Below are 23,358 nucleotides of genomic sequence, written 5' to 3'. Positions count from 1 at the left end.
TTATATATATCCCTCAGATAAATCGATTTCCAATCACACAAAAATTGGTCCATATCAAGTTCATAATTGTATATAGCCCCCATATAAGCGACCCCCATATTTCAATTCTGGCTCTCTACGTACCGTGCAAAAAGTCCATATCGATTCGTAATTATTTGTAGACTTAACTATACATAACTTTTTTGTCTAGTATATACCACGTATGGACTAACTCACAATTTAGAAAACGATGTTAAAAAGTTTTAAGATACCACAACCCAAGTTGTGGATGACAGTCTTTCGTAGAAGTTTCTACGCAATCCATGGTGGAGGGTACATAAGATTCGGCCTGGCCGAACTTACGGCCGTATATACTTGTTTTTTAATTTTACCTTTCGCCTGGACGAAGAATCGAACCGAGGACCATACAGTTTTTAAGCCAACACACTATCCACTGGGCTACATGCTGTAATTGTCATCAACAGGCAATTATCGATGTAGTCATCAAAGCACAAGCTACGCATAGAGTCAAGCAGTTATATTAATAGATCATAGTTTTTGGTGCCTACGGGCGATGTAAAGAAACTTTATTTAACAGAAACATACCTTTAGTTGGCCACTTTCTTGGAAAGTGTAATAATGTAATTATGCATTATATTTCAAAAATGTTCGCAAGATTTCAAAACGATGCCCGACATTAAATACTACTAAATTAAATTTTTGCAATGAATCTTTAAGTTTTAATAAAAATAAAAGAAATAAACGACATGGACTGTGATTTTGGAACAAAAATTTTCTTTTTAATTGCAAAAAAAAAAAATTGTAAGAACAACATTTTTTGGTGATAAAACTTTGAAACTACAATTTGCAACCTACAAAAATGATAACTGCTGTACCAAGTTTCAAGACGACAGTTCGTTTTGTTCGGCAGTTACTTTTACCACCATCTTATGGTGGATGCTACATATATATAATTTAGGTTGTCCATTACATCTCTTTTAAAGAGAACATGTTCTCTTTTTGTGTTCGTATCTTTGCCGTATTTTTATGTCCAACAGTGCTCTTTATGTACTCTATTTCAAAAAATCCTAGATTGATGGAATTTTATTTATTTAGTAGGAATTCGCCACAATTGTTCGGAACACAATTGCGACATTTCGACGTACTGCGTAAAAATTAGAAATAGATGTAATTGAACGTACGACGTAAATACGCATAGGAACATGTGTGTTTTATTTTTGACAGCGTATATTTGAATTTATTTTGTTTATTTTTTAAGAAAATGGGATTCTTTTTGTTTTTTTATTGTTTTATTATATATTTATTTCGTTGTTTCTATCATTAGAAACTTTTATTATTTATTAATATTATTAATTTTAACATCAATAAAATTATTAATTATTTAATAAAGAATTTTTTTATTGTAAACTCTTTTTAGTTAAAATGTTCTCTTTTTTAAAGCGAAAGTTCTCTTTTGAAAATTATCCATATGGAAACCCTAATATAATTATAATATATCAGCTAAAAAACAGCTTCCAAAAAAATAGTTTAGATCTCCAATTTTTGATCTATAAATAGTGCAAACTTAGATCATCTCCAATGAATTTTACATGGGCTTGTCATGGAACGGAAGTACTCCGTTTTTTGGTCCTTTGCATTTCTTTAGAAGTTGTGCCTTATAAGTTTATTTGAATGATTAAACTTAAAAAGCAAAAACATTGTTCAAAAATTTCACTTTATATTTTTTTATCAATACTTTTTTACACTTTTATTGCCTTGATATCTAATTTTTACAATTTGAAATACCTTTTCGCTCCCACCGGGGTTTGAAACTCGGTCTGAATTTCTTAATTTTTTTAAATTTTACCACTATAGACAGTTTTGCAATTTTCGAACTATGAAATTTTCTTTAACAAGTGAAAAGAAAATATGTCTAATGCATTTTGTTGAATTTGTCGAAAACATATTTATTTACTTTTGTGATATGGGCGTTTGTAATAAAGTTTAGTTAAAATTTTCTAAACTTAACCTAACTTTTCTAAAACTAGCCAAAGTTTTCCTTCCTGGTGGCTTCACTGTGTTTGAGTGTACTTTCTAAGACTTGTCCAAAAAAACCGAATTCGAAGGGAAGAAATCGTGGGAGGATTCCGGAATGTGCTTTTAAAGAATTTGAATTTGTAAATTTGATTTTACTGCATGGCAGAAATCAAAACTGCTTATTCGCTTTAGTCACGAAATTACTTGATCACATAAAATTTTAACTGATTCGATTATTTTTATATGTTTCATAATTAATTTTTAATAGAATATTGTTTTAACTCTTTTTCATATATCCAAATTATTACTCAACAAGACTCTTCGTTATTTGTACGAAACAGCGTTTCCAGAATTTTTTCACAGTTCCCAAAAAATAGCTAAAAAGCCAAAAAAAAACGCAAAACATTTCTTGTACTAAAAGTCACATTTTTAATCTAATATATAAAAATCGGGTTAATATATAAAAGTCGGGGTTTCCTTCCTGTCGCAAAAACTCCAAAACGCACGAACCGATTTCCACGGTTTGCATTCGTTGCAAAGGTCTCGGGCTCTGTGAGGTTTATAAAGATATGGAAAATTAAAGAAAAGTTTCAACGGAAAAGCGGGAAAATCATTTTTTACATACAGCGCACATTACAAAAAATTATAATTTGAATTCATCGCAGTTGCTTTTGTTATAAAATAATTTTATTTTTTCACATGAATTTTCATTCAATAAAATATATTCGGTAATGTTTATATTGCGAGAGATTTAAGTAGTTGCAAAAGTGATGTGGCAAACCGGCATTGTGTACACTGTGAAATTGTGAAAAAAAACATAGTAAAAAAATAACTTAATCGTTACCTAACATTTCAATTGGAAATGATCAACTCAATTACGTGTATTGTGCCAATTTTTAGTGAATTTCAACAGCAGACATTTGTCTTTATGTGGATCGTGCATTTGACGTTAAATTCACCACTCTTTCCATAGTCCAAAATGCCCATAGGGCGACGTACGAACAGCGTCCGCCGCAAAAACATGCAAGCCAGCAACAAGTGTATTCACAGAATTTAAGGGAAGAAAGACAAAATATAATAAGAGAAAATGCCCGATTGAGAAAACGCGTTAGTACATGAAGATCATTGGCATCATACAATCGCTTGGCATTCCAATATGATCCCACTGCGAACTACAGTGATGATGAAAATTTACGTATTGCACCAATGACGACTATATGCCGATATTGCAATGCGTTAAAGTTCAAAAGAGAAACGGCTGGATTGTGCTGCGCAAGTGGAATAGTCAAATTGGATCCATTACTTACAACACCACAGCCACTGAAATCATTGATGGAAGTGATTCCGATTCCAGCCATTTTCTTCAACAAATCCTTGAATACAAATACAATCGCATAACTTCCTTTGGAGCTAATATCATTCGAGAAGGTGGCTTCATGCCGACTTGCAAGGTAAAAGATTCAACACACATAACCAATCACTCACACCAGCACAATGAATTGCAACACATAACAACTACGTATACACTACACGAGCAGAAGTTACACAGTATTTTTTCAATAAATGATTGTTTGCAAATACAGATACAAGGCAAATATATCATTTGCATGGTTCAATGGTGCCAACATTAGATGTACCGCATCAATTTCTGCAATTTATTTCATTTCGTCGATGGTGGATCAGCTGAATGTGTGGTGCAATATACAGGGAACACAACAGTTAAAGAGACGAATTATTGAACAATTTGCCACCATTTTTCACGCCAATAATGCTGTCGTTAATATGTTTAAAACAACACAGGAACGAAGAGCGGATTGCACCCCAACAGTGAACATGTGCGAAGATTCAATGCACCGTTAATGATGTTGCTGCAATTATTGTTCGCGATCCAACTAAATCGCGATACATTGTCGTTCAGCGAAGAAGCAATATCATGCATCGTGTAAACGAGACACATACACAATCAAAGATTATAGATTTGAGGAAGATGGGAGATTGGCTTGCGTCATACCAAATGTTGCATTTACCAGATTAGTTGAATACATGTTTGTAATCTTTTAGTTGTTTTTAGTATTTATTTTTTAAATGAAAAATTTAATTTTCTTAATGAAACTATTGTACACAATATCCAATCATTTATTGGCAAGGGCAAGACGGATACAACACGTTGAAGATGGTCGATCCAATTACAGGTACATTATTCACACACTAATTATTGCTATTATTGGTTTCCGTTAACAATTCATTTAATTTTGCATTTTCAGTCGTATCAACGAATAAAAATCTACTATCTACTAAAAATGTACTAATCTACTGCTTGAAGTAGGAATGATTGCGCCAAATCGATCGATGCACGAAGCATTCAACCAATAATTAAATCGAGAGCTGCAATACAATGTTGATACATTGCAGGAATTCGTTCGAAATAATGTGCCGTTGCTGAATGAATAGAAAACAAACATTAATGCAAGTGGTAGACAATAATACTGGTGGTCTATTCTTCCTGGACGCACTTGGAGGAACACGGAAAACGTTTGTCATTTCATTGATTTTGGTCACTATTCGATCATCTGGAATTGTGGCGACGCATTATCTGGAATTGTGGCGACTCTTCGAGATGGTGATCATACTGTACATTCTGTGCTTAAGTTGCCACTCAATTTAAACACAACCGATACTACAACATATAATATTTTCCGATCAAGTGCAATGGGAAAATCCTTTTCAAATATAAAACAAAATAAAAATTTTTCTTCATCTTTTAATCACCAAACGAAATGTTACGTAAAACGAAGCTAGCAAAAACGGCAAACGAAGTTCGCCGAGTTTGCTAGTTGAAATATAAAAAAAACTAAACTATTTATTGCACTTAAAATGCATATTAACTAAAGTATATTGATTGAATTTTTGGAGATTATGACTATGTTTATGTCAATTATTTGACATTTTTCAAAATTTTTTACTGAAAGCCAGCAAAATTTTTAGAAATAGAGGAATTGCAAGTTTTTCTTCGAAACACAATTAACAGCTTAAAACTGCATGTTATATATAATTACAGAAGTAGCAAAAGAATAAAACTATATTTGTCAAATTAATTTTGGGTTTAAACTGCAAGACGGTTATGTGGACAATTATGCATCCAGTAAACCCATTGAAAATTCAACTACAACCTCCCCAAGTCCAATATAAACCACTCTAGTTATGGATCGATGTAAATATGGGCAATATATAGCGATGGTCCGATATGGAGCTCTTTTTGTGTGATGTTGAGAAATTGGTAAACGTGGTATTCCGAGAGTATGGTAGTAAAAAAATTATTTTTGAGACAATTTAAAAGTGGTCTCCGCTCGCATATCCAGTGCGCCACCTTGAAGTCATGTCACATTTCAAGCCTACACAACTGCTGTGAAGAGATTTCGATATCTACTTATATAGTCTGATTAGTCCAGTCGTTTGTTGCCTTGAAATATCGAAGACATCTTAATAAAATATACCACACTTTGGTTTCTGCCTCTTGCTGCTCCTTTGATCTTCGAAGGAAATATGTAATTAAAGAGCTAGCAAATTGGAATATACTCTAGCGCTCAATTTTGAACCAAGGCGAATTCAGCCACGCAAACATTTTCCCATTGTTATTTTTTTAATGTATTTATTTATTTTTTGTTTTTATTTTTTAACCGCATTTCCACGACATGCCAAGATCAAAGTAGTTTTGCCATGTTGATCATAATTTTGATTAATATTCGCTTTGATGCAAAGAAATTGATGTTGCCGCTTTTGGCCATTTGTCAACATTCATACGGAACGAAGACCAAGAACAAAAATTCAAATTTGAGTATATTTTTGAAAATAGAACATGGAATGAACACGTATGTTACATAGGCTACCCTGGGTGCGGGCACTCATAGAGAGGGTCACGGATAAGCTACAAAATAACTCTTATGGATGTCGTCTTTTCAATTTCTTTTGAAATAACATCGAAGATTATGGTTCCAAAAGTTTCAGTCTTTCAATCTCGATACGTTCATTTATCATCTGTCAGTTTCATCCATCATGTCATAAGTTTTTCGGTTTGGTTAGTTTTGAAAATACCTACAACATTTATATTCCTTTTTATATTTGAACCCACTACACTGTATACCCGGTTTTTTTCGTACCATACACTAACAATTTTGTTATTGATTCCGAGCTAAAGAAGCGGAAAATTGACGTAAGGATACTTTTAAGACGCAATTCTCTTTTAAATTTGAGTTTTGGGCTTATAGAGACCGCAGCTTTTATCCAATTTACCTGAAATATAAACCGACCTCCCGATTTGGGGTCTTGGGCTTATAGAAACCGTAGTTTTTATCCAATTTGCCTGAAATTGAAAATCTAGAGGTACTTGAGGACCATCAAAAGGTGTGCCGAAAATGGTCCGTATCATTCCATGTTTTGGTATAGCCCCCATATAGACCGATCTCCCGATTTTACATCTTGGGTTTATAGAATCCGTAGTTTATATACAATTTGCCTGAAATTGGAAATTTATAGGTATTTTAGGACCATAAAGAGGTTTGCCACAAATGGTGAGTATCGGTCCATGTTTTGATATAGCCCCCATATAGACCGATATCCCGATTTTACTTCTTGGGCTTCTAGAATCCGGAGTTTTTATCAAATTTGCCTGAAGTTGGAAATCTAGAGGTATTTTCGGGCCATAAAGAGGTGTGCCGAAAACGCTGAATATCGGTCCATATTTTAGTATAGCCCCCATAAGAACGATCTCCCGATTTAACTCCTTGGGTTTCTAGAAACCGTAGTTTTTATCCGATTTGCTTGAAATTGTAAATATTCTGGTATTTTAGGCTCACAAAAACGTGTATCGGATTAAGTTTTTATCGGTCCTTTTGGTAATGCCTCCATATAGACCGACTACACTTCTTGAGGGTATAGAAGGCGCACTGATCATGAAAATTGCTTGAAACTCAATGTAAAATTTCCAGATTTTACTTCTACAGATTTAAGATTTCAAATCAAGACGTTATTTTATAATTTTCTTGCACACTTACAATTAATTAATGATTCCTCTAAAACTCAAACAAAAATGGTTCTTATAAATCCACAATCTGATATAGTCCTCATAGGTGAAATCTTTAAATTTATCTTCGGGAAGTGTCCTCAAGTCCTCAAGCCCTCCTGAAATTTCAAAGGAAACCCTAATATTTGGTTCATGGTGGTGGGTATTTAAGATTCGGCCCGGCCGAACTTACTGCTGTATATACTTGTTTTAGTTCATTTAACTAATGTACGCAAAATTATTAGAGTAAAGGAAACTTTCTCCAAACATAATAATTCCATGAACAAAAATAAAGTTAAATTGGCTTTAGTGAAATAGAGGGTTCACTTTTTATTGAGTGTACACGCGAAATTTAATTAATAATTTTTGTAGAATACTACAGACTACACGGAAAGAAATAAACGTTTGGAAAACGTGTACCGAAAAAGTTTTTCTTTTGTTAGAGTTTTTTGAATTGCTTTGAAAATTTTAAACTTTTATCACCAAAAAAAATCGTTTGTTACAAAATTTTTATTTTTTCAATAAAAAAAGTTATTTTTGAAACAACAACACAGTCCATTTCGTTTATGTTAAACACTGTTCTTTTCTGACTTTAGGTCTTTAATAAGACACATTTTACAGTTCAAAATTTAATATACTTACAATGTAATGTTGAACATTTTTTCAGAATCATCCGAACATATCTGGAATACATGTAAAAAAAAAAACAAAAAAAAAAACGTTGGTCGAAGCAGGGATCGAACCCACGACCCTTGGCATGCAAGTCGGACGTATCAACCACTGCTCCACGGTGCCAAACTAAATGTTTGTTTCTGTTAAATAAACTTTGTTTATTCAGTTCGTGTGTGCCCCAAGCTATGCTATATAAATATAACTTATATGGATATTTATCTATTGATGACCATAACAGGTACATAGCTCAGTGGTTAGTGTGTTGGCTTACAAAGTGCATGGTCCGCGGTTCGATTCTCCGTCCAAGCGAAAGGTAAAAAAATTTAAAAATTTATAAAATTGTATAATTTCTTCTACGTTGTTGGTATTACAGGAAAAGGTGTTAAGAACTAAAAAACCTCGTGGATGTGAGAAAGATGTGAGGGAAAATGCAATTAGGACGAAAACAATGTTTTTTTTTGTGTTTGTCTTTATGAAATTGTTTTTACATCCTGGAAAAGAATAAACGTTTATCACAAAAAGAATATACTTTTCTTCCAAATACACTTCCTTACAGCGAAAAGCAAATGAGAAACGAACTTTGTTTGTCAAAAATTTCGTTTGGGAGGAAAGAATTATTTTTTTGCTTGTATATAATATAAAAACAGTTTTGTTTTTCTAATTGACCACATCGTGGGATTAGGCTTCCTTATCTTCCTCACTTCCACATGATTTTTCCTGTGGCATTTTCCTGTGGGCCACTTAGTCCTGATAATCGTCTGATATCGATGTGTTCACGAGAACATATTTCAATTTGTATCCTAATTGGAACAAGTATATACGGCCGTAAGTTCGCCCAGGCCGAATCCTATGTACCCTCCACCATGGATTGCGTAGAAACTTCTACGAAAGACTGTCATCCACAAATTTCAACTCACTCGGATGAAATTTGCTCCTCCAAGAGGCTCCAAAACCAAATCTCGGGATCGGTTTATATGATATGGACCTCTTTTGGCATGGTTGTTAAATATCATATACTACCACCACGTACCAAATTTCAACCAGATCGGATGAATTTTGCTTCTCCAAAAGGCACCGGAGGTCAAATTTGGCGATCGGTTTATATGGGAGCTATAAATAATTATGGACTGATAGGAACCAATTCCTGCATGGTTGTTGGATATCATATACTAACATCATGTACCAAATTTCAACCGAATGGGAAGAATTTTGCTCTTCCAAGATACTCCGGAGGTCAAATCTGGGGATCGGTTTATATGGGGCCTATATATAATTATGGACCGATATCGACCAATTTTTGCATGGGTGTTTGAGGCCATATATTAACATCACGTACAAAATTTCAACTGAATCAGATGAATTTTGGTCTTCCAAGAGGCTCCGGAGGTCAAATCTGGTGATCGGTTTATATGGGGGCTATATATAATTATGGACCGATATGGACCAATTTTTGCATGGTCATTAGAGACCATATACTAACATCATGTACCAAATTTCAGCCGGATCGGATGAAATTTGTTTCTCTTAGAGGCTCTGCAAGCAAAATCGGGGGATCGGTTTATATGGGGGCTATATATAATTATGGACCGATGTGGACCAATTTTTGCATGGTTATTAGAGACCATATACTAACACCATGTACCAAATTTCAGCCGGATCGGATGAAATTTGCTTCTCTTAGAGGCTCCGCAAGCCAAATCGGGGGATCGGTTTATATGGGGGCTATATATAATTATGGACCGATGTGAACCAATTTTTGTATGGTTGTTAGTGATCATATACTAACACCATGTACCACATTTCAGCCGGATCGGATCCTATTTTATTGTTTGATTTTGGAATTCAATCGTCGTAGAACTACACTCAAAAAAAAGTGAACTCTCTATTTCACTAAAGCCATATTAACTTTATATTAGTTCATAGAATCATTATGTTTGGAAAAAGTTTATTTTAGTCAAATAATTTTTTGCGTATGTTAGTTAAATGAACTAAAAAACGGGAAAAAGTTATACACAAATAAAGCATAAAGATATCCTAATTTCGTATTTCTTACAAAATAGTTCATTATTGCTTTAAATTTGTAAATTTTACCAAAAATGTGTCCATCATGAACTTCGTATGTCACTAAAGACATTCTTGCAATTTTGAACTCCAAGATTTCTCTTAAAACTACAAAATTTTCTTTAACTACTGAAAAAATTTAGTTATGTCTAATAAATTTTCTTGAATTTGTCGAAAAATATTTACTTATTTTTGCCATATCGGAGTGATGCCAGCGCTTGTAATACCGTTTAGTTAAAATTTTCTAAAAAAGTTCAAAATTTTCTAAAATTAATCGAAAGTTATCTTTCCTGGTGGGTTCACTGTTTTTTCAGTGTAATTTCTTGGGTAATTGAAACAAATGACGTTCAGCTTTCATATGTTTGGCAATTATACAGAATACTTCAATTAATTAATTTGTACACTCGGTCCAATTTATCACAGTAATTGATGGGTTGTGAGTTCAATTATCGGAGACTTTGAATGTTTTGTAATTTACTTAATAAAAATCGTATTTGATTTAATTTGTTATTCAATTATACCAATAATTGATCTTTTTATTGCTTAATTTTTTCTCTGTATGTAAAAGGCGTTCTTTACTTGAAACATATCAAAATCATTAGTGTAAAGACAAAATCTTTGGAACTTAATGTGTTAGTATTAAGTACGGAAATTTTAAACTATGAAGTGAACTTAATCTGACCTTAGTACCAATCCTCGCTTCTTTGGTTCAGAATCAATGCGATACTCTATGCAGCAAACACAAAATCTTTGGAATGCATCATGTTTTTTCTGTGTACGCAGTTTAGTTTTGTCATCCTTGTATTTTCTCAATATTCACTGACCCTGCATGATCTGCATGCACCTACAGTCAAAAAAGTGAATCCTCTATTTCACTAAAGCCAATTTAACTTTATGTTAGTTCATGGAATTATTATTTTTGGCGAATGTTTCCTTTAATCCAATAATTTTTTACGTACGTTAGTTAAATGAACTAAAAAACGGGGAAAAATTATGAACAAATGAAGCATAAAGATTTACTAAATTCGTACTTATCACTCAATTTGTAAAGTGCAAATGCGCTCATCTTTAACTACGTATGGCACTAAAGACATTCTTGCAATTTTGAACTCCAATTTTTTCTAACTACCAAAATTGCTTTAACAAGTGAAAAAAAAAATAATCATGTCTAATAAATTTTCTTGAATTTGTGGTGATGTCAGGCGTTTGTAATACTGCATATTTAAAAATTTTTAAAAATAATCTAAATTTTCTAAAATTAACCAACATTTTTTTTTCCAGGGTTCAAAGTTTACTGTTTTCAGTGCACATTTAGTATTTGCAACATCTGTAAATTGAGTAACTACAAGTTAACTTTTTCGATCGAATTTTGACCTTCCCTTAAGGATTTTGGTATTGATTCCGAGCCAAAGATGCGGCTTCTCTAAATTAAAGACATTTTTTAAGGATTGAAATTGGATCCAAATCTCATTCATTAGGGTTTTATTTTTATTTTTTTTTTTGCGATATATCAATAAAGGTATTTCTGCACAAAGAAATTCCAATTATAAAATCCAAATTATGACAGGTACTTCAAAGTAAAAACAGTTTTCTTAATGCTAAAAAACTTTAAACCAAAGATGCAAATCCTTAAAATAAGTCTTGGCCTATATTCGAAGCGTTTTTATCTTAAATTTAAAAATTCAATATGTCAGTTGAGTTAAGGACGATTTCTTTAAATTAAAAATATTTTTCTTTATTTTAAGGAAAATTTGCCTAACTTCATAGATCTACAACATCAGCAGAGAGACACAAAATTTCAAATGTTGTGTCCTAAATTTAATGAAAAAAAATTTCTAAGCAAGGATTATAAACTTTCTTGTAATTAAAATGTCATTGTTTTAAAGAATTTTGTCCTTAGCATTGCGTAAATTTTGAGTACTAAAATTTAAGTTGAATAATCTTCTATATTAGGTCAATGTTTTTTTCAGTGTATACCCAAACAAAGGTTTACTTTGAAATAAAGACATTTTTCGGTAAGCAATAAAGCTTTATATCTAGGTTCTATAATATTAAATTTACACCCAAAAAAAGTGAACCTATATTTCACTAAAGCCGTTTTAATAACATTTTAGTTCTTAATTTAATTATATTTAGTTAATCGTTTTAAGAAAGTTTCCATGGCATTAATAACATGGATGCAACAAACATGTTACATTTTCACCGTTCAAAAGTAACACTTTGTTATAAGAGATGATCACATTCGTTATCTGGGTATATTCACGTAAAAATAAATGTCAGTATACAAATCCAAATTATAAGGTATATGTACTTCGAAGTACAAAAGTCGTAGCCTATATGTCAAGATTTTTGTTTCAATATCTCAGTAAATTTAAAGATTATTTCTTTAAATCAAGAGTGTTTTTCTTTAAGGAAAATTTGCCGCGCTTCAAACGATTTTATCGAAGGGACGTACATTCGTGCCTTAATTTTAATAAAACAACAACTTCTTTCAATAAAAATGTCTTTATGTAAAGAAAGTTTGTCTTTAATGTTGTGTATATTGGGTGTCCAAAAATTTAGGTTGAATAGTACAACATTATTTTCAGTGCACACAACAAAATATCAACGAATTTTGTCGTCAACACAATTAAATTTTTATTTAAAATCGAGCTAACAACAGAATTTGTGAATACAACTATTAGTTTTGTAAAGTGATTGTTGAAAATTATTAACAAATGTCATAGTTATGTGATCAATGGCGTTTGTTAATTATCTCGAAATTTCCAAATATAGCTGTTGCCATATCAACAACGAAGTTTGTTGATTATTATGAGAGTTTTCAGTTACCTTAATTGGTTTTCGTTTTTAAAATAACAAAAATTTTAGCTATTCAAATTGTTGAGGTATGTTATTCAACTAAAATGTTTATTGATTTATTTTGTTGATTGTATTGATACAATTACATAAATACGATACAAGATAATATGTTAATTAATATTAAAATGATTTTAAGATTATACTATATAAATAACTGGAGTAAATTTAGTTTTGCATCTACTTCAAATTTAGTTTTTCCAACTGATGCAAACGAGTCAACCATGGAATATTTTTGCGTTGTTTGGAACTACCAGAATCAATTAACGCTGCTTATGAAGGGGGAAGATACAATGAATGCTCCAAAAAGTCACGAAAACGTTCGATTCTGTAATTAAAAAAGTGTGATTTTCATATAATTGAAAGGTGTTTAATTCTTTTATGAACTTTTATATATACCTTCGTTGTTATTATTAATATTTTATAAAACATAAAGGGTGATACGGTCAAAATTTGGTCAATATAAACTTGACGTATTTCTTTCAATTTTGAACACCCCTCATTTTGAAGGTGTGTGTGTGTAGAATCCCAGCGGCGTAGTTCATGTGGTTGGAAGGCCTCCTTCCAGGCCTGTCTAGGCATTACAGAGGCCTGCTTAGGACATTACACCTTCCTTTCCATTTAACATAGGGTGAGATTGGAGGGCAAGGCCTTATTTGTAGCTTCCATAAAAGACCCTTCACCAGCCCTCCAAAAAGAAGGAGGCTTACAGGAGTGTATATAAAACACCTACATAATTACTGATACTATAACTACTTCTCACGTCCTTCCTATTGTAGTCATGTTGTAGCGCTATACGGGTTCTCGTTTAGGCAGGCCTTCCATACACATTCCCAAAATAATGCCTTTATGATAAATAAATAATCCGGTATTAAATTTGTATGCTTTTGTTTCAAATTTATTTATTCTTAACATTAAAAAAGATTAGCGTTAAGAGATATATAAAAACATAAAGAAAATGTCAAGTCACTCCCCAAGATATCACTATATTTGATTCGTCTGGGCTCTATATTCTTTGTGCGTTTCGGTAAATTTATTGTCAAGATCTGAAAGAACCAAAATTCATTAAAAAATGAAAATAATAAAATAAAATTAAAGACTTACCGTTAGAGTTTTATACTTAAGGTTACTATCGCGGTTACCAGATCAAGAATTCAACTAACGAATAGCATGTACTGGCGTACGCTAAATTATTATCCACATGGCATTAAGGAAAATATTTTCTGACATAAATAGTTATAAATTTCAAATGTTGCTATGTTTCATTTTTGTTTTTGTTTGGGGGTAGAAACTGTTAAAATACAATTCCTCTAACATACACGAAATCCTACGCATTCCTAATAGCTTATTTTTGGAAGTGGAAAGCAATGCAATTACATGCCTATTCATTTCTATTTGTAAGTCGGGGATTGTCATAATATGAAATAACCGTTTGACTTCCAAAGGCATTACAAATGCATTCTAATTATAAATTAATAGGAATGTAAACAATTTTAAAGCTCTCTTTTAAACGAGAGCACAAGACATAATTTTAACACCCATGCTATACAACTTGCTATAAAGAAGGCAGAGAGAATGCCCGTGTGCATAAAATGAAAAAAGTAAATGAAACGCAATGCTTACATACAGGTCTGATTTTAGAAGGCTTCCGATGAATGTAAAATCAGTACACATGCATGCCTTATAAACTCAACTCCTTCCAATTTAAGGCATTTAACATGACTGAATTTGCAAGGTCCTTCTCGATTCCGCCGCTGGGATGTTGCTCCTATTTTGATTTTGGAATTCGCTCTTCTTTTGTCAAAATACCGTCCAAGCAAGAAGAGCAGCGTATCAAAATTTTGTTCGCGCATCGCGAAAATCTGAGCTAATCGCACGCAAAGCTGGCAAAATCGCTAAAAGTTGCCAAATCAACCGTTACAAATGCAATTAAAGTGTTTGGGGAACGTTTGTCGACAGTCAGGAAGTCTGGATCGGGGGGAAATCGAAAACCGGAAGCCGCTGAGACGACAAAGAGAGTTGTCGGTAGTTTCAAGCGAAACCCTAACCTCTCTCTCCGAGATGCCGCAAATAAGCTGGGTGTAGCGTCTACAACCGTGCATCGAGCCAAAAAACGAGCCGGACTATCGACTTACAAGAAGGTAGTGACTCCAAATCGCGATGATAAACAAAATACGACGGTCAAAGCGCGATCCCGGAGGATGTACACGACGATGCTGACGAAGTTTGACTGCGTGGTAATGGACGACGAAACCTACGTCAACGCCGACTACAAGCAGCTTCCGGGACAGGAGTTTTATACGGCAAAAGGAAGGGGAAAGGTAGCAGATATTTTCAAGCACATAAAACTGTCAAAGTTCGCAAAGAAATATCTGGTTTGGCAAGCCATCTGTACCTGTGGCTTGAAAAGCAGCATTTTCATAGCTTCCGGGACTGTCAACCAAGAAATTTACGTGAAAGAGTGTTTGAATAAACGTCTGCTGCCTTTCCTGAAGAAACACGGTTGTTCCGTACTGTTTTGGCCGGATTTGGCATCTTGCCATTACGGTAAAAAGGCCATAGAGTGGTACGCCGCCAACAACGTGCAGGTGGTTCCCAAGGACAAGAACCCTCCCAACACGCCAGAGCTCCGCCCAATTGAGAAATACTGGGTTATTGTCAAGCGGAACCCAAAGAAGACCAAAAAACTGCTAAGGACGAGCAGCAGTTCAAGGCAATCTGGCTTTCTGCGGCGAAGAAGGTGGACAAGGTGGCTGTACAAAATCTGATGGCGGGTGTCAAGCGTGAGGCCCGGCAATTCGGATTTGGAAAAGCGAAAGCCTAACTGAATATTTTTCCTGAATTTTATACTAATTGAACTTGAAAAAGAAATTTAATTTGATTTTTTAAATAAACGATTTCACCGATTTACACGCGTTTTCCCTTGACCGTATCACCCTTTATCATATATTTGCTGCAACGATATAGCGTTCGACATTTGTAACACGATGAAAAAATATGATGTAGTCTGTTCAATGACTTGATGTATACTAAATATAAGGGCTCGTTCACAACAAATGTTCCCTACCGAGACATTTGAAATGAAATCTCCTGAAAATCAAAATAAAAAAAAATTAATTAAATAAAATCTGTTAATTTGAGACTATACTCACTGATGGATTGGAATTCAGGCCACAATTATCTTTAATCAAAAAGGGTGTTTCACTATACAAACCACAGCCGATTTCACAACAATTATATTTTCTTTAATTTTTAGCGAACATATTAATTAACACCCACAGAATTATATAAAATATGAGAAAATTGTTAATACAGCTTGACATGAAAATATAGCTATCTTAAAAAATATTTTTTTAATTCAGGATAGGGGAGGTCCGTTTGGAGATTTCAACAAATAATTTAATTGATTGGGAATGTTAATTTTTGTTTCTGCACGCAGAGAAGAAACATGATTGTCACAATCATATTCGAAGAGCAAAATAATATGATAGGAGCTATTTTTTGAGGCGACCATGTAACATTTTCACCTGCAACCATGTTGGCTCAGTGAACATGGTTCCAAGAAAAATAAAATTGTCCTCATCTAAAGTGTTTTGATATTGATAAAAAAAATTGTTTCAATTAAAAGACAATGGTCAGGTATTCGTCAAAAATGTCTTTCTTCCAGTTAAAAGAACATGGTCACAGCCTAAAATGTTTTGATCTTTATGAAAAAACTTTTTTCTTCGTCGAGAAAAGGCCAAAAGAAAGCACATAATTAACTTTATTTATTTGTTTTTATTTATTTATAAACTAATTAACTGTTTATTTGTATTTATAATGTCGTGCAAGCAAACATCACATATTTTTACACATTCTATTTTGGTTCAATTTCAACAATAAGTAATCATTCCATATTTACTTCGTGCCCATCAAATGTACCAACGCAGACATCATGTAACTGCAAATAAAAATAAATTATACCATATATCAAAACGCAGAACAAAAAACAGGTACATTTTTTTCAACTACGCTTCCCTTTTTTTGTGTTCACATAAGCCACTTCTGAATAAATAAATTAACCCTTCGTTGCATGATTTAATTTGAGCAAGGATAAAAATTATTTAGTATGTTAGAATTGTTGTATATGGAGTTATGATACCGTAAACCAATTTTCGTTCGATTCTGATCGCTGAAGCAAAAGTTACGTAACATTGCATATATGCAATTTCATGCAGATAATCAATTTCTTTAGTCCACGTTGTTATCTCTATATATCGCAGGTAGAGGAGAAAAGCGATGAGATCAAAAATGTTTTAAGTGAAAAATTTTATTGATGGATGGGGAAAATGGAACATTTTTACTAAAAAAATTGTTTTCTCGCCAAACATAAAATGTTTGCCAAAATCAGATAGCATGGTTGCGTCAAACATGTTACATGTTCCCCATCGAAAACTAACATTTTACTTCTGAAACATGTTTGAGGTGATCATATTCCTTCTCGGGGTGCAATATGTTCCAGGTAGAACAGTGCAATGGTCGGAGGGGCGACGAAACTTCTAACATAGGGAGTGACCCAAACAAGAAAAAGACTGGAGAACTACCATGCTTAAAGAAAAGAGGAACAGAAACGTCATAGCAATCATTACCTGATACCTAGAGTTGGAGCCACATCTGTGCCGAGTAAGAGCAGCGGATGCTTGTGTATGTCGAAAAAGAGACTTTGGAACTCTGTTTATGTCAAATTCTACGCTTATGAATCGGATGATGGAACAAAGAAATTGGAGCGTACCACATGCTGAAAACTGGTTTTGGTATATACCAGCTTATATGTTACACGGAAATCTGGACCCTCGTTTTTACTTAGGGTAGGTATAATGGCGACTTTTCAGTTAATTATGATACCACAATATTGACCTTCTGTTTATCACTGAGTGTAGTTCGATTCAATATTAAGCTCTATAGTTCCGAGTTCGAACGGTCTTCCACCATGAGGAAGCTTTTAAACACCTACAATTGTCACCAATATATTGACAGGGGATAGAGCACCGCAAAAAATGTTGAACCCATTTAACCTATCTATCACGATGATATACGTGTAACAATCACAACCCAGCAGCTTATATGTTATACGATTCTCCAACGATGTAGGGCAAGGATCAACTCGAATCTTCTTCTACGACCTCGATTTATATCAAACTCGGTGTTTAAATCTCCATCATCATCAAAATACTCGTCTTTATATTCATATTCGTCGTTAAGTGTCCTAGTAGTAACAAAAATTGATTGAATGCATGACATTGCACATATGCAATTATATGGCATATATGCAATGACAGTTCATATCGGCTCAAACGCATGAAATTGCAGATATGATATCATTCATTGTAGAGCACTTGCAAATATAATTTGTATTATAAAACTATATACGTAGCGTAAACTTTTCATTTTATATTTACATTTAAAAAATTTTAAGAAAGTTTCATAATATTAAAACAAATAAGTTAAATTTTTCGAGGTACTCAAAATGCTTATTTTAATTTCGCTTTATTTAAATGAAATTGTTACGATACTGGACAAAATCCTTATCAAATATAATCTAGGGCTTCCAAAATGTGAATAACAAAAAAAAATATGTAAAAGAATAGGAGCTAGACAGGCAAGAAACTAACATTGCATATATGCAATGTCATGCAACGAAGGGTTAACACAAAACACAGCAATTCCGTATTAACCGTCTATTCCAAGAAACAATCAACACACGACTGACGCGCAAAATGAAAATCGTGTGTACCTGCTCAATGCTTTTATAAAATTCTTTTCGCTGCAAAAAAGTTAAAAAATTAAATGGTCTCGAAAAAAATTTATGGTTCTAAATATGTCTATACGTAACCCATAAAAATACTTTTTTCTCTGCAAAAAAGTAAAAAAAAAAATTGGATGGTCAGGTACATGATTTTCCCGACCATGTAAAGGTCTCAAATTCTATCATTTAAATAGTAGAACATGTTTGAGAACCATTTAAATGCTTTTTGCCAACATATATTTTTCTCTATTTTATTTTTACAAAGACAAAATACATGGTTTTCGCGACAATTACATACTCTAGATAAGCATTAAATGGATACGGCAACCATGTCCAAACATGTTTTTTCTGTGCGTGTGAAATGTAAACTAAAACACATATCTGGGCTACTGCGAGATATGTATTGTCATTGGGCATCACTCAGTGATAAGGGAGAAGTTCACCAATGTGGTATCACAATGGACTGAATAGTCTAAGTGAGCCTGATACATCGGGCTGCCACCTAACCTTACCATCACTAATGCTAATTATATGTTAAATTATAGTCTGAAACTCCAAAAAGTCAACAAATTGACTAATTAATAGAAATTGTTATTTGTTTCTTCATATTTTGTCACATTAACAATCTATTTAGTCATATCAATTAAAACATTTATTGAATTTAACAATCTAGTTTGACTACATTTATTGTAACCTAAAAGTTAATGATATTATTTTGTCTGTGTATTAATTATTATTTTTTAATTGAGCTTCAGTTTATTAAAGAACCATGGTAATTAAAATTAAAAGCACTCGCTGAGAATGAATATGATCATCCCAAACATGTTTCAAAAGCATAATGTTGCTTTTCCAGGGGAAACATGTAACATTCTGGTTATTACTTCCGGATCACAAATTGGAGATCCAAACTACTTTTATGGACGCTTTTTTTTTGCTGGATCGATATATAATTCTATCCGTCCGATTTTCGCGCCTCTTCTTTTACTATGGCAAGCTTTCCCATTCCATTGATCAGCACACTTTTCTAACATGACCACGAACAACAAGAAATCGCTTTATGGACGACCTCTATTAACACAAACTTCTGGGCATTTTATTTGGGAATATTTCTGATATTCTAGCAGTGTGATTAACTAATGCTTTCATTTATTTCTATGCATGCTATTTTCAGCTGGAGCATGCTGGCAGACGGTCTTGGGCAATGGTAAATGCAACGAAATCTTCTCGTTCAACATCAGTAAGAGTGACTGCTGTGGCGCCAATCAAGAATTCGCCTACACCGAACGCGAACCGACTAATGTCGAGTACTTCTTTGCCACAGCTATTGGAGGCGGAATGGAATGCACACCATGCTTAGGTATCTACCAGAAGAAAAAACCTTCCATAAAACTATAAATTATTGTACAAAAACTAGACGTCATTCGATTGGAATTCGGAACTTGATTTTTAAAAAATGGAAAACGAGAAGTAAATTCATACCAACCCTCCCCTCTCCTTCCCCTAGAATATAAGAACTATGATCTGAGGTCATATTTAAGGCAAATCTAATGAATATCCTTTTCATTTCAGAAAGCTGTCGAAATGTCCAATGTGGACCCAATAAGAAATGTGTCAAACGCAAAGGGCGGCCGAAATGTGTCTGTGCGCCAGAATGTGGGGCCGCCCGCCGCAGGCGATTGCAACGTGAGCAACAACTAAGACAACAACATCACATCCTGTTTTCGGACGACAGCGAAAGGACAGGGCCCGTATTGGCCAACTTGCAGAGGTCGCGACAGTCACGCGACACCCATAGTTTAAGTAGTGAAATTTCAAAAACAAACTTAGGTTCGGGAAAACAAAACCAAAGAAAATTAATCCATATACATATGCAACAAGACTATGCCCACCAACAGGAGGCACCTCCTCCGCCACCAGCACCATCACCAAAACGTAAAAAGCAACAGCAGCCCAAAGGCAATCGTCGACTTTTGATAACCGCCAATGTCGAGGAGCATACGGAAAAGCCCACCACTAGACGAATACAACTCTTTAGCAATGTAAGGAACACATATGCCAGACAACGCACCAACCACCAAGGTAATAGCCAGCATGAGGAGGACACTGATCTCTCAGAAGAATATGAGGAAGACGACTACGATGACGAGAATGGCGACGAAGGCAGTCACAGCAGGGGCATTAGTTTCAACAGTGGTTTTAGCTTCGCCAGCAGCAGCAGCAATGCCAACCACAATGATGAGGAGGATGATGCAATGAGATTTGGAAACCAGTCCCCGTCTAGACATAAAACCAAATCAAATAGAAATAATCATGATTTACAAACAACTAAAACACAGCAGCGGGATCAATATTTGAATGAAACTCACAATAGCAATAGCCACGTTAGACAACAGAAAGGAGGTGGACGGCATTCTGAGAATACTCCAAATCGCCATCGCAATAATCGCCACCACAACCACAACCAACATCGCCATGAGCACCAGCATCAAAAGCACAAGCATCGTCATCGTAATCGTCCACATGAAGATCGCCTAGATCCCCTTCACCAAGAACATCACAACAAGAAGAACCACCGTCAACCGAATTCGGGTCTGGGGAGAGGCAAACATGATAGACACAATCATAGAAAGGAACGTCCCAAAGTACAAAAACCTCCAAAGAATCACAAGGATCATAACACTGTCATTACCAGTACTATTGCAACCACCAGCAGCATCGTCAATGGAATCATTCGCCAAAGTACTAATAAAACATTCACCTCCCCCACGTCCTGGGTCACCACATCAACTACTACCCAATCACAATTTCTATCTCCTACCACTCCTGTAAATTCCTCAAGAGCGTCTGCAGATACCGGTGGTACTTCACATCAAAGTCGTTTAACAAATCGCGGAAGTGAAATAGCTGCATCATCCTCATTACCATTATCCACTACGGCGTCATCATCGTCGTTGTCCGGACCGGCGACGGCAGCAGCTTCAATACATCCACATATGCAGTTGCAACCGTCCGTTGCTGCATCTACATCGTCCTCAGTAATGTCCACTTATGCATCGTCTTCCGCCTTGGTCAATAGCAATGGCGGGGGTGCGAATGCTGTGCTTCAGCCACCATATACTCATCACGATCATGGTGGCAATTTTAAGACATTGTCAGACGAATTCCAGGGCACATCGACGGCGGTCATCAACAGTTACAGAGATGACAATGACAACACAATTTCCACATCGCATCACTTTGACTCTGTGTCATTCGAAACGTATTTTGATCAATATGATTTGCATGGATTTCCAAAAGGCCAACATGGAGCAACGGTAGGTAAATGAAGAAGTTTAAAGGAATATCTGTAGTGGTTGAGTGGTTTCAGCGATACAGGAAAGGGCCGAACATGGCAAAGATATCGAAAAAATGTTCTTCGTATTTTTTTACACTGTAACGAATAACACACTTTTGTCATATATTTCTAATGGGCGGATTTTAAGACTTTTCCTAGCAAATGTTTAGCATTTTTATAACCACCACCAAAGAATGGTGATAAGTTACTGGCGCTATCGTCCTGAAATACGGCACAGATTGGCGTTTTGGCAGACCAATTTGGAAGATGGATGTATATATCGGTCCATGATTCCTTTTCTGATTGATTTCTTGCACTTTTAGACAACTCAATGTTTTCCGATTTGCCTAAAGTTAAAAATGTGGCGGTTCCATAGGAAACTAATATATTTGAGAGCCGGCTCGGCCAGATATACTTGTCTATTGCTAGAAAATTTTTCGCTAGACCTCCATACATTTATGAAAAAACAACCCAATAAAATAAAGCAACATAGACGAAAACAATAAATGATATCGTTAATATTTCCAAGTGTTGCCAGTATTGGGAATTTGTGTCCAAATTGGGGATTTTTTCGGGACTTTGATGGGGAAATACCATTGGCCTGTTAATGAGGCTTTGTAAAAAAATTGATATGCTTCATTATTATTTAATTTGAATATAAAAATGTGTATTCGGAGACAAGACTGCGACAGCGATATTTGAAATAACTGAGTCTTGTGAGCATATTTTTATGTATGTGTACCTACATCGGCATAATTGTTTCTTCATGTGGCGTCAAAATAAATCGAGGAGTAAGTCAAAATATTCAGACAAAGGAAATATAAACAAGTATATATGGCCGTAAGTTCGGCCAGGCCGAATCTTATGTACCCTCCACTATGGATTGTGTAGAAACTTCTACGAAAGACTGTCATCCACAATCGAATTACTTGGGTTGTGGTATCTTAAATCGTTTTCTAAATTGTGAGTTAGTCCATACGTGGTATATATTAGACAAAAAAGGTATGTGTAGGTAAGTCTACAAATAATTACGAATAGATATGAACTTTTGCACGGTACGTAGGGAGCCAGAATTTAAATATGGGGGCTATAAACAATTATGAACTTGATATGGACCAAGTTTTGTATGATTGGGGATCGATTTATCTGAGGGCTATATATAACTATAGACCGATATGAACCTAGTTAGGCATGGTTGTTAACGGCCATATACTAGCACAATGTACCAAATTTCTACTGACTCGGATGAAATTTGCTCCTCCAGAGGCTCCAAAACCAAATCTCTGGATCGGTTTATATGGGGGCTATATATGATTATGGACTGATATGGACCACTTTTGGCATGGTTGTTAAATATCATATACTACCACCATGTACCAAATTTCAACCAGATCGGATGAATTTTGCTTCTCCAAAAGGCATCGGAGGTCAAATCTGGGGATCGGTTTATATATATAATTATGGACTGATATGAACCAATTAATACATGGTTGTTGGATACCATATACTAACATCACGTACCAAATTTCAATCTAATCGGATGAATTTTGTTCTTCCAAGGGGCCCCGGAGGTCA

The 23,358-nt window shown here is 34.5% G+C and overlaps 1 protein-coding gene across 2 annotated transcripts in view; it reads left to right on the top strand.

Moving 5' to 3' along the window:
• Positions 1-23,358, top strand: part of Fs (Follistatin) — a 223,662-nt gene that overhangs the window by 68,815 nt on the left and 131,489 nt on the right. For both annotated transcript variants that reach the window (XM_075312888.1, XM_075312889.1), the window contains exons 3-4: positions 19,621-19,806; positions 20,019-21,763. In XM_075312888.1, the coding sequence (XP_075169003.1) occupies positions 19,621-19,806; positions 20,019-21,763 (1,931 nt within the window). The remainder of the gene's footprint in view (positions 1-19,620; positions 19,807-20,018; positions 21,764-23,358) is intronic.

This window comes from Haematobia irritans, chromosome 5 (genome assembly GCF_050003625.1).
Source record: "Haematobia irritans isolate KBUSLIRL chromosome 5, ASM5000362v1, whole genome shotgun sequence".
NCBI classification, from domain to species: domain Eukaryota; kingdom Metazoa; phylum Arthropoda; class Insecta; order Diptera; family Muscidae; genus Haematobia; species Haematobia irritans.
Note: the sequence above shows the minus strand (reverse complement) of the source record. Positions and strands in the feature narration are given on the sequence as shown.